This window comes from Scylla paramamosain, chromosome 14 (genome assembly GCF_035594125.1).
Source record: "Scylla paramamosain isolate STU-SP2022 chromosome 14, ASM3559412v1, whole genome shotgun sequence".
Classification (NCBI taxonomy): Eukaryota; Metazoa; Arthropoda; class Malacostraca; order Decapoda; family Portunidae; genus Scylla; species Scylla paramamosain.
Window position 1 is genome coordinate 8,968,249 of NC_087164.1, and position 18,296 is coordinate 8,986,544.

Sequence of the window (18,296 nt, forward strand, 5' to 3'; positions counted from 1 at the left end):
TCATGCCAATGATTTTTTTTGGAGTGGTAAAGTGGATAGAGATGCTAGCAATAAAACACTTCAATGATCTGCTACTAAACAATTAGCATTGTTCCCTGTCTTTTTGTGGTTATAGGCTCCTTCCATAAAAAAAAAAAAAAAATAAAAAATTGTGGAATTTTCAATGCACATGGTGTATGTAACATATAGCATTTTGTGACTAGATGGTCTTTTTTTGAGTGAATGAAGTGACAAGGACTAGAATACCTATGTTTACTTATAGTAAACATAGACATCCTAGTGGTGTGGTAGCAATCACTTGGTGTATTATGCACAAGCTCCATGGACTGCAGAAAATTTAATATGCAAAGCAAACATTAACGTCATGTGTCCACTGCAACTGCTTGAAAATTATGAGGATGGGAAAAAAAGTAAGCCTGAAAATTGCAATAATCATTACTATCAAAATCTTTTGTTGTTCTCAATGTGCTGAGAAACTTAAGAATCCCTTAATTTATACACCACATACTGTATGGTCATTTACTTATAACTCCATTAGATCCCATAAAATACTACAAGTTTTCCAACACAATGAAATTTAATGTTTTGACTGTGTATAAATGTGTGCTTATACCATCTTATCACTAAGATTATCACCAATGATTATATATATATATATATATATATATATATATATATATATATATATATATATATATATATATATATATATATATATATATATATATATATATATATATATATAAAACATAATCTACCATAGACCTACACGAAGTATCTGACAAAAAAGAAAGTTGCCTTGTCATTTTATAAACAACATTACTGACTATGATTTCATATAAATTCCATGATTAATATATATTCATATCATTACATTTGGTCACATTAATAACTCTATTAGCATTCTTAGCAGCCCTGATGTGATCTGATATACATACTACATATATGAAAGTTTTCTGAACTACTAGTCACAATATATATATATATATATATATATATATATATATATATATATATATATATATATATATATATATATATATATATATATATATATATATATATATATATATATATATATATATATATATATATATATATATATATATATATATATATATATATATATATATATATATATATATATCCCTTTCACTGGTGATGTTATTGGTTTTCAATTGGTGTTTCATAAAACTTAATTCTTTCTCAGTCTAAAGAAGTACAAGGTCATTCATTCACTACAATGTCCTCTTTTAGGCATTTAACTACTACTTTTTGCTTTGATGTGGGGCACCATTATACATAAAATGAGAACAGCCTCAGCTTTTCAGTTACCAAAAAATAATCTTTCATAAAGTAAAGGTGTGCAATCTAGTCATTAAAAAAAAAATAATAATAATAATATATATATATATATATATATATATATATATATATATATATATATATATATATATATATATATATATATATATATATATATATATATATATATATATATATATATATATATATATATATATATATATATATATATATACACTTCTTTCGGCTGCTCCCATTTAGGGGTTGCCACAGCGGACCACTCTTCTCCAATGCACTCTATCTTCTGCGCCTTCCTCTGTCACACCCACCACTTGCATGTCTCCCTTCACAGCATCCATAAACCTTCTCTTTGGTCTCCCTCTCTTCCTCCTGCCAGGTAGATCCATGTCCAGCATCCTCCTCCCCACATACCTCTCTTCACTCCTCTTGACATGTCTAAACCACCTCAGCCTAGCCTCCCTTGCTTTGTCCCCAAACCAATGTACATGTGTTGTTCCTCTAATGTAATCATTTCTGATTTTATCCATCCTCATCACTCCAAGAGCAAATCACAACATCTTCAGTTCTGCTAATTCCAACTACACTTCCTGCTTTTTCGTTAGTGGTACTGTTTCCATACCATACAGCATGGCGGGTCTCACTACTGTTTTATAAATCTTTCCTTTTGTTCTTGCAGAAATCTTTCTGTCACATGTCACTACTGCTGTCCTCCTCCACCCATTCCATCCTGCTTGCACTCTCTTCTTTACCTCCCTACCAGTCTCCATTACTCTGTACCGTGGACCCCAAATATCTAAATTTGTCAACCTCTGTCATTTGCACACCTTGTAGCCTTATTGTCTCCCCATCACCTCTGCTGAGACACATGTACTCAGTCTTGGTAATGCTCACTTTCAATCCTCTTCTCTCCAGAGAATATCTCCACTTCTTTAACTCTGTCTCCACTTCTTCCTGGTTTTCGCAACAGATTGCTATGTCGTCTGCAAACATCATAGTTCATGGGGATTCCTTCCTGTCTGACCTCATCAGTTAGTCTGTCCATCACTACTGCAAACAGGAAGGGGCTCAAAGCCGATCCCTGGTGCAGTCCCACCTCCACTCTGAACCTCCGTCATTCCTGCAGCACACCTTACTACTATTATGCTGTTTTCGTACATGTCCTTCACCACCACCACCACCACCACCACCACCACCACAGTGGTGTTCCTCAGGGTTCTGTCCTGTCACCCACTCTCTTCTTATTATTCATTAATGATCTTCTAAACCAAACCTCTTGTCCTATCCACTCCTACGCTGATGATACCACCCTGCACTTTTCCACGTCTTTTCATAGACGTCCAACCCTTCAGGAGGTAAACATATCACGCAGGGAAGCCACAGAATGCCTGACTTCTGATCTTTCTAAAATTTCTGATTGGGGCAGAGCAAACTTGGTATTGTTCAATGCCTCAAATACTCAATTCCTCCATCTATCAACTCGACACAACCTTCCAGACAACTATCCCCTCTTCTTTAATGACACTCAACTGTCCCCCTCTTCTACACTGAACATCCTCGGTCTGTCCTTTACTTATAATCTGAACTGGAAACTTAACATCTCATCTCTAGCTAAAACAGCTTCTATGAAGTTAGGTCTTCTGAGACGTCTCCGCCAGTTTTTCTCACCCCCCAGCTGCTAACTCTGTACAAGGGCCTTATCCGTCCATGTATGGAGTATGCTTCACATGTCTGGGGGGGTTCCACTCATACCGCTCTTCTAGACAGGGTGGAATCAAAAGCTTTTCGTCTCATCAACTCCTCTCCTCTAACTGACTGTCTTCAGCCTCTCTCTCACTGCCGCAATGTTCCATATCTAGCTGTCTTCTACCGCTATTTTCATGCTAACTGCTCTTCTGATCTTGCTAACTGCATGCCTCCCCTCCTTCCACAGCCTCGCTGCAGAAAACTTTCTTCTTTCTCTCACCCCTATTCTGTCCACCTCTCTAACGCAAGAGTTAACCAGTATTCTCAATCACTCGTCCCTTTCTCTGGTAAACTCTGGAACTCCCTGCCTGCTTCTGTATTTCCACCTTCCTATGACTTGAATTCCTTCAAGAGGGAGGTTTCAAGACACTTATTCATCAATTTTTGACCACTGCTTTGACCCTTTTATGGGATTGGCATTTCAGTGGGCATTTTTTTTTATTAGATTTTTGTTGCCCTTGGCCAGTGATCTTCCTACACAAAAAAAAAAAAAAAAAACCTTCACATACTTTCTCTTCCACTCCTGAGCACCTTGTACAATACCACAGGTCTTCTCTCGGCACCCGATCATAAGCCTTTTCTAGATCTAAAAACACAATGCAGCTCCTTTTGTCCTTCCCTGTACTTCTCCATCATCATTATCAGTGCAAAATATTGCATCCATTGTGCTTCTTCCTGGCATGAATCCGAACTGCTCATCACTGATCCTCACTACTCTTCGCAATCTCGTTTCCAAGACTCTTTCCCACATCTTCATTGCATGACTCAACAGCTTAATTCCTCTATAGTTGCTGCAGCTTTGTACATCTTCCTTGTTCTTGAAAATTGGCACTAGCACACTTTTTTTCCACTCATCTGGCATCCTCTCACCTTCCAAGATCCTGTTGAACAGTCTTGTTAGCCACCCCACTGCCATCTCTCCTAAACTCCTCCATGCTTCCACTGGTATCTTATCTGGGCCTACTGCTTTACCTCCCTTCATCCTCCTCAAAGCCTTCCTCACCTCTTCTCTACTGATCCTTGGCACTTCCTGATTTAACTCTTCCACCTCCTCTAACCTTCTTTCCCTTTCATTTTCGATGTTCATCAGATCCTCATATATATATATATATATATATATATATATATATATATATATATATATATATATATATATATATATATATATATATATATATATATATATATATATATATATATATATATATATATATATAATAAATTAGAGGAAATACAAGCCTAGTATTACTTTCTTAGGAAGAAATGCACCCCATAACTTATCAATATAGATGCATCATAATTTTCCATGTAAATCCAGGATAAAGTCTGCTGATTTCATGAATTATCCTGAAGTGTGTTGTCGTGTTCCTGATGCATCACTCATTACAACAACTTTTATTCACTTTTCTACTTCCAGGACTTTTTTTTTTGAGCAAAATATGGTGCTTTTTTGCACAATGATGAAATTAGCCAGTTAGCAGCTCTTTCTGATGGCATCTTGAAATACTTTTGAAGACAACATTGTATTATTCTCTGATACATTTTCAAAAAGATTTGGGTATACAGATTTTTTACACTAGATTTTGACATACTTCTCTACTTTGAATAATAGAGTCTGAGCTCTTTTTGATATTCAATGGACTTCATGATTCCTCTTCTCCTTTTGCAAGGAAGTTTTCCAGCTGTCCTTTAAAGCATACTGATGCTTCTACCTGTAGACTCAAAAACTGTGTAGCTTGGAAAACCTACTTTAACCAAAGCTAAGATGCAAGTCTTTTCTTCATTACTAAATTCAATTGAATCTATTATCAAACTTAAGTTACTGAAGATAATGAATAGGGCATGTATAAGCCAAGAAAACACTAGTACAGCTATTATTTGGATGTAATGATAAAAAAATATAAAAGAAAACTGAAGAGGATATAAAGAGCTGGAAAAGTTAATACCATTTGCAACACAGCTGTTGTATGAGAAGAAAATGAATAAACTAAGACTGACAATGCTGGAAGAAAGAAGAGTGGGAAATTTGGTTATGATGTTCAGAGTAATAAGGGCATTAGAAAAAATAGAAAATGTGCGATGACCTAAACACAGAAACTCAACATCCCCCACTTGAGAAAGAGTGTGCACCCATTGCTCAATTGAGAGCATAGCAGGCTTTCATGCTTGTGTCCCAGCTTCAATTCCCAACATGGCACCTTATTTCTGAACCTTAAATTTATTTTAGCTCCCAGATCAGTTGCTCTGTATTTCAATGTACTGACAGAACAACATCACATTGTGAATGCAAACTGGAAATAACTTGATTCCTATAAAATATTGTGAAATATTAATTCCTAATAAGACATTGATGTTTTGGAAGTGTTGAATGCACAGGCAGTATGTGTAACAAACATATGCTACATAGGACTAAATTGGATAAAAATAAATATGGAGACTTGACTGTACAGTACAACCCAGCAAATACATCCTAGCCATCTGCTTGTCTGGGATGCAATGAGGCTGTCCAGGACTCACATTCTGCTGCAAGGACACCTATTAATGACCAAAAATATGACACAAATCTCAAATAAAACATATAATTATAATAGTGTATCTGATAAACTGCGAGTATGTTTCTGTACTTATATATAAAGCTATGATTATTTATAGCTTTGGCAACAATTTTTTTTTTTGTCAGATATCATAGGAAGATGTTTGCTATTGCTAAAACTATCCCAATTATTCCCTCTAAACAATTACTTCATGCTAATGTTACAGTAATATTAGTCAATTATGGTGGTTATACTTCCAACCCTCTGATGATATAAGAAAGGCCTGATACACCATTACTCAATAAATGTTATTTGAAAATACAGTTTAAAGCACATATCTTTAAAATATTTTCCAATTATGTACATAGTTTTGATGAATGATATATAAAACAATCAAATTTTAGTCTGCACAAAAGAAAGCTTTCAAAATTCTTTTTAAAATGCATGTCTTGATGTTTCCAATGACAAAATTCCAACACATCATATAGTGTAGAATTGCTGTCTTTGGTTATTTTTTTGAAAGGAATTAAATTCTAAAAGGGTAAAATGTGTTATTTTTTGTGAACCTCTATGCTATAGTTAATATCTTGAGGTCCGCTAAACTGTTTCTACAAGTGCACTGGATTACTGAGTTTAGCCTGTAGTATTTATGTTACTATATTTTCCCTATTATATGAACATATATGACATTCAAAGTGCAAAACCATGCTGCCAGTACACACATGATTTTGGAGTTGGGGGAGGTTATGAAGACAGAGGACACAAAATGAACAGTAATGTGAATATATTGCTGTGGATAACAATAACTAATCACATTTCACAGTTCACACAGCCTTCACGTTAGATACTGCCTACCAGGATCACCAGCAGTGTTTAAGAGTGATTATACAACTTTATGCTAATTTGTGTAGCAGAGGTGAAATAATGCAAGATGCAAAAAAAAAAAATAGATATCTAGATCAGGGAATTGCGAGGAATTTCTGAGATGTATTACCAGCAATCTTTGTGAAAAATGAATGTCAGTTTTGCTATCATGACATTTTTTAAAAATATTCCTGTTCTTCCAATGAACTTAAAAATGGTCATTGTCCTTTATGTTGAAATCTGCTATCAACTCATGAAACTATTGGATGAATAATGAATTGGTATACCAAACATTAATTGTATTATGTCAATAAAATGAGAATTCCAGTCTTTCATTATTTCAAGGAGGCTTTTCATCTTCTGAAATAAACTTCACTTCTTGAATCTAAACTTGTGCTCTTTTTCTTTTTAATAGTCCAATAAAATATATAAAGCAGGCTATAATCTAATTAAAAATACTTTGTGCAGTTTAAATTAAATAATATAAAAAAGATGATTTACAGAAATCTGTCAATACATATTTCTAATCCAGAGGGTTGCAAGCACTCAAAAACCAACCACAGCAGAAGCATAGGATAATACATACATGCAGGCGGGGAAGGGTACGTGTCTTCTAGGATAGTACCTGAGAGGTCCGCCAAGTGCCAAACTTCAGGAAACAAGGCAAGACAAAACTTAGGTCAGTGGACGTCATTTCATTAGAATCCTTCTTAAGTTTTCCAAGCCAAGTCTTACATCATATTGTACATTTCTGGCTTTTGAAGACTCAAAATTAAAAAATACTAATATCCTATTGCAATGCATTAACCAATGGCATTTTGCTGAAGGAAAGGTGAGATAGAAGTAGAAGATGATACATAACTGTACATACTAAGAATTATTTGCCTGAAATTATAAAGTACCAACTTACAACACACTGGTTCATTTTCACTTGAGAGCAAGATAAAATTAAATATTATCTTGCACATTACAATAATTTGTTTTGAATTTTCTTCAGCCCATTTTTCCTTTATCACACAAATTTTGAAATTGCAATAATAAATATATATTTTTTCTAAATATTCTTATTGGACTGATCATAATGAGAAAATAGAATAAATATTTCTGCAAATATTAATAATGAAAGATAAATCAGCTGGAGAATGACAACATCTATTTGAGCTGCTGTTATGTAATTTCCATTTTTATGATTTGATATGTAAACTGGAATAAAAAATAATAATAATGTGCAACATTGATGTTATGTATTTACCAAGATGATAAGATCTTAGTCTTTCAAAATGGGCTGAATAAGAGATTAATAATGACAGAGGCTGTCACTTTGCCTTGTCCTTTTCCTGTCATGACTGAATCACACTTTAAACAGCAGCAACTGTACTAAGTACTTTGTGAATTTAACAAGGACTTGTTTTATAATATAAACATGCTAATCAACTTGCTGTATGTTTACCACATATAACTATAAATAAAGTGTGGCAAGAATATTTAGCAGCATTTCACTTTTAATTTCTCTTAATTTTTTTACTTAATTTTACACTTCCTTTAAGCATAAGAGAAGGAAAAAACTGAAGAGACAATAAAGTCCATTTATCCTGCACATCATGATTAATGATCCACTATAAAAGGTTCCCTGGCCTTATAAGCCTTAAGAGATAATATGCAACAATATCTACTACTGAAAATCTGAATATTTTCGATATCATGCCACTCAGTTGAATTCAATTCACCATTAAGTAATACAATACTGACATGATGGAGAGGTTCTTTAGATGAATGAGACATCAGAGACAGGTAAATAGTACATGAACTTTCATGCTCTAACGGACAAATCAACCCGTCAATAATTTCACTTTATGCTCTGCATCAACATTAAGTGACTTGGAATTTTTTTTTTTAAGTTCCTTAGTATCATCAATCATATCACATTTCATAAAATAACCTTGTGCTAAGTAGTAAGTTAAAAGTTTTAGATGTACTGTGCTGCATTTCAATAGATATCAAACTAATAAAAAACTGGTCTAATCATGATGCCATGGTAGTTTAATAAATGGACACAATCACAGCACATAAAGAAGTGTACTAGAGCCCAAACCCTTCAGTGTTGTCTGTACCTTAGACGGTAGTGTAGGAAATGCAAAAGCCTGTTTTTGCAAGGGCTGTATGAGCAGTCACCGGAGATGGTTATTGTGAGGTGCAGCACAAAACAGCAGAAGCAGTACAGGAAAGAACACAAGGATGGTGTGGTTAGTACAGAAAATAAGTATGAATCTGCTTAATTTTCAGTGTTATATAAGTGTTCTTATAACTACTGCAGCTCTCTCTGAACCTGGGAGAGGCTTAGGAAACCTGGACAAAACTTAAAAGATGCTGCAACAAAATGAGATCCTCTTCAGCCTGGCTGGAACATACTCCATACCAAGAAGACTGTCAGTTTTCATATATATTGAGCAAGCAATGCTGTAACTCATGAATCAACTTTTGGAAAGCATAATGACATGCCAATTTTACCAGCATCTGAAGTGTAGTAAGTATCTTGTACTTTATAACTTAATAATATCCTTCCAGTTTTTTTTTAATGTTTAGTAAGTACCTTGTACTTCATAACTTAAGAATATGCTTCCAGTTTTTTTAACAAAGTGTGTGTGTGTGTGTGTGTGTGTGTGTGTGTGTGTGTGTGTGTGTGTGTGTGTGTGTGTGTGTGTGTGTGTGTGTGTGTGTGTGTGTGTGTGTGTACTGTCTGCATTCAATATAACCAAGAAGTTGGGTCATAGGTCACAACATCTGCAACATAAGTATAGTGTTGGAGACAAGAGGGAGACCCCAAGCCAGTAAATCTCAACTCAGCCATGAACTCTCAGGTGACACACTGCACACAACAATCACCATGAAGCTCTAGTGCAAAGCTATTCAAGCATACTGATGCAACATACGCTTAGCTAGATAATATTATTTACTAACTTCTGCTATCCACTCCTGAATGATGCAAAAATCAATAGAAATAATAATATGATTCACTGTGGAGGTATTAAAAGTATTACTATTACATTATATTAATATTATAAGCTAAAAATAAAATCTAAAAATTGGGCATTATCAGATTTTGATCATCTTCAGATACAAGAGTGAGTTCTACTGCTTTCTAATGAAGGACTGTATTTCTAACAAGGGATGGGGCTAAGAAATTACAACAAATTTAGCAGAAAAAGGGGGCATTGTGTGGCTTATGATATTGTTACATTGAAGGAAACATGTAAGTCTAAGAAAAATTTAACTATAATAATTTGCAAAACAAGCTACTCTACAGGTTTTTATTGCATAACCTAAGTGACCAATACATGACTTTATTACCCTCTTGATTAAATGGTAAACTTGAACTTTTAATATACATAATCAAGACCTGTTCAAAGTTGCTTAGCATTTTATAAAGATATACTGTATGCACCGGAAAACCTGCAGAGGTGAAATATTTCTTGTATTTATTGCTATCTATCAACTAGGTTTATTAAGTCAGCAATATTCTAAACCATATCGGCTAAAATTCTAGATCTATTCATCCAGTACTTTAACTGTAACTACAAAAATGTAAAACCTCATTGATTTCATCAACTTCACTACATTATTTTATCTTACCCTTAATGAGGCTCTTCGCTTGTCTTTGTCACCCTTCTCCAGGCCTGTACCATAGCTGCGAGAGAAGGATCTCCCAAGGCTGCCTCCCGATGCCAGTTTTTCCTGCCTCCGTCGCTCCATCTTAGCATACCTAGCTTGCTCATCCAGCTGCTGCCTGCAAGGTGTGAAGGCTTACAACTAGATTTCCTACTCTTGGGGTTTATCAACATCCATGGATCCTGTGATAAATAAGAATACTTCCCAGGATCCAGGAATTCTTTGCATCAAGATGAATTTACATGCCAGCCCTACATTCTTCATGAATGTATTATGTAGAGGAACTGGGGGTAGTTACTGATTTGATATATTACATAAACAGCAAGGTTGCCACCAACACACAATATTCTAACGATGATCACATCAACATGGATGATCAGTTTGGTTCCAAGTCATACTATAATATGGAGGGCTCATAACACTAGCATGGCAGTGGGCTGCAACAAGATGCTGAGAAGTCTGTAATGTGGGGGAAGTGAGCAAGCCACCATTACCACTTTTGCCACCTAGTGATGCCAGTTTAGTGACATACAGTGACCAGGCTGCTGCTGCCACATGCACTTACACAACTGTAACTCTTCCCTATTCCCGCTGACACTTGGTTGTGTTCATATCTCTGCCATTCTGTTACTTGTTGGCTCTTACCACAGAGCATGTGCTTGCTTTAGTGGTGGTGCTCTGGCTTCTCCAAGGTTTGCTCATCCTCTCATGCCTTTGCATGTATTGTGTGGCCAAGACCCCACCACTGAAGAAGTGTAACAAGGTGGTTTTGTCCTTGGAGAAGAAACATGAGATGGTTGTCTTCATGCATTATGGATGAGTATGGTCACCAAACCCTCTTGAACATCAAGAAGTTCTGTGACATGCTGTTGCAGTATGTGGCTGACTTTGGGAAAAGACTGGATGTAATACTGAACAGAAAATGTTCAGCTTATCATTGTCTGCTGATGCTTATCTTTCAACAGTACAATTCTGCCTTCATTAGCAGTGGTCAGCTGGTGTGTTGGTTTCAGGTACAGAATTGAAGGATGCTGCTAAGAAGTTTCCTTGTTTTATGGGTTACTCCTGGGAATTATTTTTAATAATATATTACCACATGAAATTAACAAATTTGCCATTTGTTTCCCTATTTTAGGAGGCTTCATCCAACACATGCACATACAGAAACCATATGAATCACCTTAGAAAAACACAATTATGTGTACTGTAGCATACATAGGAAAAAGATTGAGAAAGATCAAAGAAAAAATCTCCATAAATCAGCATTTGTGACAGAAACACCATAGAGGAAATGTACCATGGAATTTACGGCATGCATACATAATACTGTACATTATCCTTTTACCATACTGATGTCTGGTAAATGATGAAGATTAAGTGAACCTAAAATATCCGGACAAATGCAATTTCCAGACAAGCTGAGGATGAATTAAGGTACATTGGTCTAATTCCAGTGCCACCCTTTTCATCCTATTTCCATAATCAGATAACTTTGAATACTGGCTTACCTTGCAGGGTTAACAAGACTTTCAAGTTCTGTTGCCAGATGTCTTCGGATTATATTCTTAGACTGTGGAATACCAAGAGCTGTGGACATGGTGTCTGCAGTGAATGATGGCTCCAGTACCACTAGTGCACCATGAACACCACTATCTAAAGGTAAAAAAAATAAGTTATTGCAGAGAAGTTAAAAATAGAAAGGTAAAAAAATTTGTGAAATAGTTATTGCAGAGCTGAATTTATGCACACATGCATGAATTCACTTCTGTAAATGCTGTTATATAAACCCAAATTTTATATTCCTAAACTTTTCAACAATTGTCTTTCACAAATGAAATCACAAGCATACCATTTGTATAGTTTTCAATAGTACAGTATCACTTTAATTTTATTCTTGATACCATTTCAAGATGTGATCAAGCTTAGGAAGATATTTTTCCTAAATACACAGTTACAATTATCCCTTGTTATTCATTCATTATATGTTTATATAGTGTCTTCTGACTAATAACACATGTTTTTATGAAGTTCAGAAACTGATTAGTGTATATGGAAAATGTATTATAGAAAGAAAGATGACTTGGCTGCCCACTCTATGATCAAGTTAAAAGAATACTGCAGGGAGGGTTTTTTTTTTTTTTTTTTTTTATGTAGGAAGGATACTGGCCAAGGGCAACAAAAATCTAATAAAAAAAAAATGCCCACTGAAATGCCAGTCCCATAAAAGGGTCAAAGCAGTGGTCAAAAATTGGTGGATAAGTGTCTTGAAACCTCCCTCTTGAAGGAATTCAAGTCATAGGAAGGTGGAAATACAGAAGAAGGCAGGGAGTTCCAGAGTTTACCAGAGAAAGGGATGAATGATTGAGAATACTGGTTAACTCTTGCATTAGAGAAGTGGACAGAATAGGGGTGAGAGAAAGAAGAAAGTCTTGTGCAGCGAGGCCGTGGAAGGAGGGGAGGCATGCAGTTAGCAAGATCAGAAGAGCAGTTGGCATGAAAATAGCGGTAGAAGACAGCTAGATATGCAACATTGCGGCGGTGAGAGAGGGGCTGAAGACAGTCAGTTAGAGGAGAGGAGTTGATGAGACGAAAAGCTTTTGATTCCACCCTGTCTAGAAGAGCAGTATGAGTGGAACCCCCCCAGACATGTGAAGCATACTCCATACATGGACGGATAAGGCCCTTGTACAGAGTTAGCAGCTGGGGGGGTGAGAAAAACTGGCGGAGACGTCTCAGAACACCTAACTTCATAGAAGCTGTTTTAGCTAGAGATGAGATGTGAAGTTTCCAGTTCAGATTATAAGTAAAGGACAGACCGAGGATGTTCAGTGTAGAAGAGGGGGACAGTTGAGTGTCATTGAAGAAGAGGGGATAGTTGTCTGGAAGATTGTGTCAAGTTGATAGATGGAGGAATTGAGTTTTTGAGGCATTGAACAATACCAAGTTTGCTCTGCCCCAATCAGAAATTTTAGAAAGATCAGAAATCAGGCGTTCTGTGGCTTCCCTGCGTGATATGTTTACCTCCTGAAGGGTTGGACGTCTATGAAAAGACGTGGAAAAGTGCAGGGTGGTATCATCAGCATAGGAGTGGATAGGACAAGAAGTTTGGTTTAGAAGATCATTAATGAATAACAAGAAGAGAGTGGGTGACAGGACAGAACCCTGAGGAACACCACTGTTAATAGATTTCGGAGAAGAACAGTGACCGTCTACCACAGCAGCAATAGAACGGTCAGAAAGGAAACTTGAGATGAAGTTACAGAGAGAAGGATAGAAACCGTAGGAGGGTAGTTTGGAAATCAAAGCTTTGTGCCAGACTCTATCAAAGGCTTTTGATATGTCCAAGGCAACAGCAAAAGTTTCACCAAAGTCTCTAAAAGAGGATGACCAAGACTCAGTAAGGAAAGCCAGAAGATCACCAGTAGAGCGGCCTTGACGGAACCCATACTGGCGATCAGATAGAAGGTTATGAAGTGATAGATGTTTAAGAATCTTCCTGTTGAGGATAGATTCAAAAACTTTAGATAAGCAGGAAATTAAAGCAATAGGACGGTAGTTTGAGGGATTAGAGCGGTCACCCTTTTTAGGAACAGGTTGAATGTAGGCAAACTTCCAGCAAGAAGGAAAGGTAGATGTTGACAGACAGAGCTGAAAGAGTTTGACTAGGCAAGGTGCAAGCACGGAGGCACAGTTTCGGAGAACAATAGGAGGGACCCCATCAGGTCCATAAGCCTTCCGAGGGTTTAGACCAGCGAGGGCATGGAAAACATCATTACGAAGAATTTTAATAGGTAGCATGAAGTAGTCAGAGGGTGGAGGAGAGGGAGGAACAAGCCCAGAATCGTCCAAGGTAGTGTTTTTAGCCAAGCTTTGAGCAAAGAGTTCAGCTTTAGAAATAGATTTGATAACAGTGGTGCCATCTGGTTGAAATAAATGAGGGAAAGAAGAAGTCGCAATGTTATTGGAGATATTTTTGTCTAGATGCCAGAAGTCACGAGGGGAGTTAGATCTTGAAAGGTTTTGACATTTTCTGTTAATGAAGGAGTTTTTGGCTAGTTGGAGAACAGACTTGGCATGGTTCCGGGCAGAAATATAAAGTGCATGAGATTCTGGTGATGGAAGGCTTAAGTACCTTTTGTGGGCCACCTCTCTATCATGTATAGCACGAGAACAAGCTGTGTTAAACCAAGGTTTAGAAGGTTTAGGACAAGAAAAAGAGTGAGGAATGTACGCCTCCATGCCAGACACTATCACCTCTGTTATGCGCTCAGCACACAAAGACGGGTCTCTGACATGGAAACAGTAGTCATTCCAAGGAAAATCAGCAAAATACCTCCTCAGGTCCCCCCAACTAGCAGAGGCAAAACGCCAGAGGCACCTTCGCTTAGGGGGATCCTGAGGAGGGATTGGAGTGATAGGACAAGATAAAGATATGAGATTGTGATCGGAGGAGCCCAACGGAGAAGAAAGGGTGACAGCATAAGCAGAAGGATTAGAGGTCAGGAAAAGGTCAAGAATGTTGGGCGTATCTCCAAGACGGTCAGGAATACGAGTAGGGTGTTGCACCAATTGCTCTAGGTCATGGAGGATAGCAAAGTTGTAGGCTAGTTCACCAGGATGGTCAGTGAAGGGAGAGGAAAGCCAAAGCTGGTGGTGAACATTGAAGTCTCCAAGAATGGAGATCTCTGCAAAAGGGAAGAGGGTCAGAATGTGCTCCACTTTGGAAGTTAAGTAGTCAAAGAATTTGTGTTTGTGTCAGATTTGAATTAACGAAGGTATTTTGGCAAATACAAAACTAAAAATCTGCAAGAAATTTACTCCAAACAGAAATCTATAAGTAAAATCTTACTTCTGCGGTTCTTGAATTTATGGTTTGGGCAAGTGATAAGAACAGCTCAGCTTTGATAATGTGCAATCACTATAAATTTCATAATCATAACTAAGCCAAGTAAGTGACTAGGAGCTACTGCCAGTATGAACTACAGACTCAACACTCACCCTTGAGGTTGTCTGCATACTCTGCCAGGTCTATGGATCGTGCCCATCGAACCCATCGCAAGTTGGTCCACACCACAGGATCTGTATCTACCAGCTCACACTGCCTCCGCCTTTCAGCCAGAACCTGTCAGTATACCAGAACACCAATGTATTGATTTCTGGTATAATGAAAGAATGGAATATAAAAAGGTAAAGGACACTACTGAAGTGCAATAGCAAATAAAGATCCTTCTGTCTTAACTATCTATTTCAGAAACTCACAAGAAACAAACAAGCATCTGAATCGATGCGATGAAATAAAACAGAAAACTGTACATGCATTATGGAAATCCATACATATAATATACACAAAGTAGACATAATATTTTTACCCTTAGTTATTTCCTGGTAACAATACAAAGTACGGTTTAATAGTTCAAGAACATTTGTGGTTTAGCAGATTACTTTGTAGAATTGGCTCTAAATATGTGTAAAGGGAAACAATGTTAAAAAAAACAGTGGACTATGTTTATCACCCAGAGAGGGATTTCTTAACATAATATTTTCTAACTTCAGCATCCCTGTATTTTAGTAAAGGCAGTACAACACCTCTTAAAGTCATGCTCCTGAATCTTTGCATGTGATTTGATTTAATTGCAAACTATGCATATGCTATAGCACTACAATATAAATATGATCATTGTTTGGTAATCTATTTTGTTCAACCTCTATGGGTAGGTATGTAAAAGCAATAAAAAGGTCACTCTTCCTGAAGCAGTGCCTTATATATATGTATGTAGTCTGTAGCTTACTTGGGATGTAATCTATTTCCACCGAATCCCAAAATATATATTAAAAAATTGTGTCTTTGATGTGTCACAGAAACACTGAGAAAATGAATCTGAAGGTGGAATAAAATTGTAGCCATGAGAGGTAGGATAGCTACCCCTGACACAGGTATAGAGTGCCTTTAACATTTACATTAAATCTTTATCAGGTTCAGAGATAATTTTTGAGACTTTTACACCTATGGTCACTGCAACTGAACTAAAGGAAATGGCTAGATATAAAAGAAGTCCATCAAAGTCATTTCAAGAACCTTACTGATCTTTTTACTTTCTTTCCTTAAAGACCAACACTACAAGTTTCTTTTTCTGCTAGTCACTTTGAAACTCAGCTATTATGTTTGAGTCAATAATTAAATTATTATAAACTACAAAGAGATGATCACAAGCAGCATTTGATTTCATATTTGAATTCATTATGTCATGTAAAATTTATACAGAAAATATGTTTCTTAAGTGTGTCAATAATTTAATGATAGCCAGTGATTACACATAATGGTTTCCAAGACTAACAAAAGTAGAAAATGGCCTTTAAGTAATTATTTTGTTTACTTACCTGTCTGTCAAACCTCACAATCCTCAAAAGGTGAACCCCATGAATGATAGATGCTTGATGGAATTTACGGTGGACACCAAGGTGCTTCTCCAGCTCCTTCTTAGTGAGGGCATCTAGGAGGCGACCATCAACCAGGCTATTAGCAAAGCTGTCTGAGTAATGAGGCAAGCCCAGGTCTGGAAGCCATTCAGAGGAGACCCAAGTGTGCCCTAAGGCTGAGATTCTTGGGTACCTAGTTAGCCGGGGTTCCCGCAGCTCCTCAATAGCTAACCGAAGCTTTTTTCGGTGCATAGGGTGTGTGATTCCAAGACCTGCCTCCAGTTCTGAATCACTAAGCTCAAGCAGAACCTATTTATATTGGAGAAAAAAATCTCCAGTGAATAAAAGATGTTTGTCTATATTCAATAATATTTTCTGCATATACTTTCACAGCCCTGCTACTACAATAAACATTCAACCAAATCTTATCATGACAGAATATGTATCTTTATTAAATAGTCAGGATGAATTATAATAAACATACTGAATATCTCAAAATAAATTCCATGTTATTATCTCTGGTTTCAAAGAAAATTCTAAACACCAGATAACTGATACCCTTCATGCTGTTCACTGGTATGTTAATAAATTTAATTTTTTAACATTTTCCAACTGCTATTCAAAAACAAAATAGTGCAAAGTACCAACCTTTCCACTCCGAATGTTTTCTGCACACATTGCACCATATTGAGCCATGCCCAAAGTGACTTCTAGCCAGGCAAGAACTGTGGGAGCTTTCCACCTCTCCAGAGGGATGTGTTGTGCCTCCTCCAGTAGCCTCAGCTTCTCAGAATAGCTTTCTTCAGTTAGTGGAGAGGCACAGAGGGAGGAGCTTGGAGACCATGATGCCCTCTTGTCACTCCCACTACCTACATGTGTTATGGGTTAGTCAAAAAGAGATTTCTAGTGTGACCTAGTTAGAACTACTACTTGGCTGAAGATGTGAAAATGACACATACAATTCCATCCATAAGTGCATGCTTTACATAATGCTTGAGACAAATTATCAACACACACATATATATATATATATATATATATATATATATATATATATATATATATATATATATATATATATATATATATATATATATATATATATATATATATATATATATATATATATACTGCAACTTCAAATGTTAATATGTATGCAGTAACAGGTTAAAAACACATGAGTACACGGTAAGTTTACACAATATCATAGCACACATTATAAGTATTTAGCAAAATCAGTTAGAATATATTAATGATATGAAATAATATATATACAGGCCATGTTTGAACTTGAGAGAGAGAGAGAGAGAGAGAGAGAGAGAGAGAGAGAGAGAGAGAGAGAGAGAGAGAGAGAGAGAGAGAGAGAGAGAGAGAGAGAGAGAGAGAGAGAGAGAGAGAGAGAGAGAGAGAGAGAGAGAATTTACCTAGTTATATTTTGTGTGTGTGTGTGTGTGTGTGTGTGTGTGTGTGTGTGTGTGTGTGTGTGTGTGTGTGTGTGTGTGTGTGTGTGTGTGTGTGTGTGTGCGCGTGCGCATTTGCAGGCAATGTAGCAGTTTACAGAACACAAATTTATAGTAATGTATCTTAAAAAACTTTCAACCAACATGACAAACACAAACAGGAGACAGGTACATAATATGACAGCTTAACAGGGACACAAAGAGGCATATTAGTGAGACTACAGGTTGTTGGCATCTTCCAGGGAGAGAGAAGAAGGCAGGTCCTCTGAGCTGGAGACTCCTATAA

General features: G+C 36.5%; 1 protein-coding gene across 8 annotated transcripts in view; it reads right to left on the bottom strand.

Annotated features, from left to right (window-relative positions):
• The window catches only part of LOC135106808 (uncharacterized), a 49,148-nt gene that overhangs the window by 4,968 nt on the left and 25,884 nt on the right, over positions 1-18,296 (bottom strand). For 2 of the 8 annotated variants that reach the window (XM_064016126.1, XM_064016130.1), the window contains 7 exons: positions 17,199-17,419; positions 16,512-16,859; positions 15,132-15,255; positions 11,642-11,786; positions 10,098-10,251; positions 8,579-8,623; positions 7,093-7,116 (listed from right to left, as the gene is read on the bottom strand). In XM_064016126.1, coding sequence (XP_063872196.1) covers positions 7,093-7,116; positions 8,579-8,623; positions 10,098-10,251; positions 11,642-11,786; positions 15,132-15,255; positions 16,512-16,859; positions 17,199-17,419 — 1,061 coding nt within the window. Of the gene's footprint in view, positions 1-7,053; positions 7,117-8,578; positions 8,624-9,425; positions 9,441-10,097; positions 10,252-11,641; positions 11,787-15,131; positions 15,256-16,511; positions 16,860-17,198; positions 17,420-17,990; positions 18,291-18,296 lie in introns of those variants that run through there. The other 6 variants (XM_064016132.1, XM_064016133.1, XM_064016127.1 and 3 more) reach the window with 6 other exon arrangements.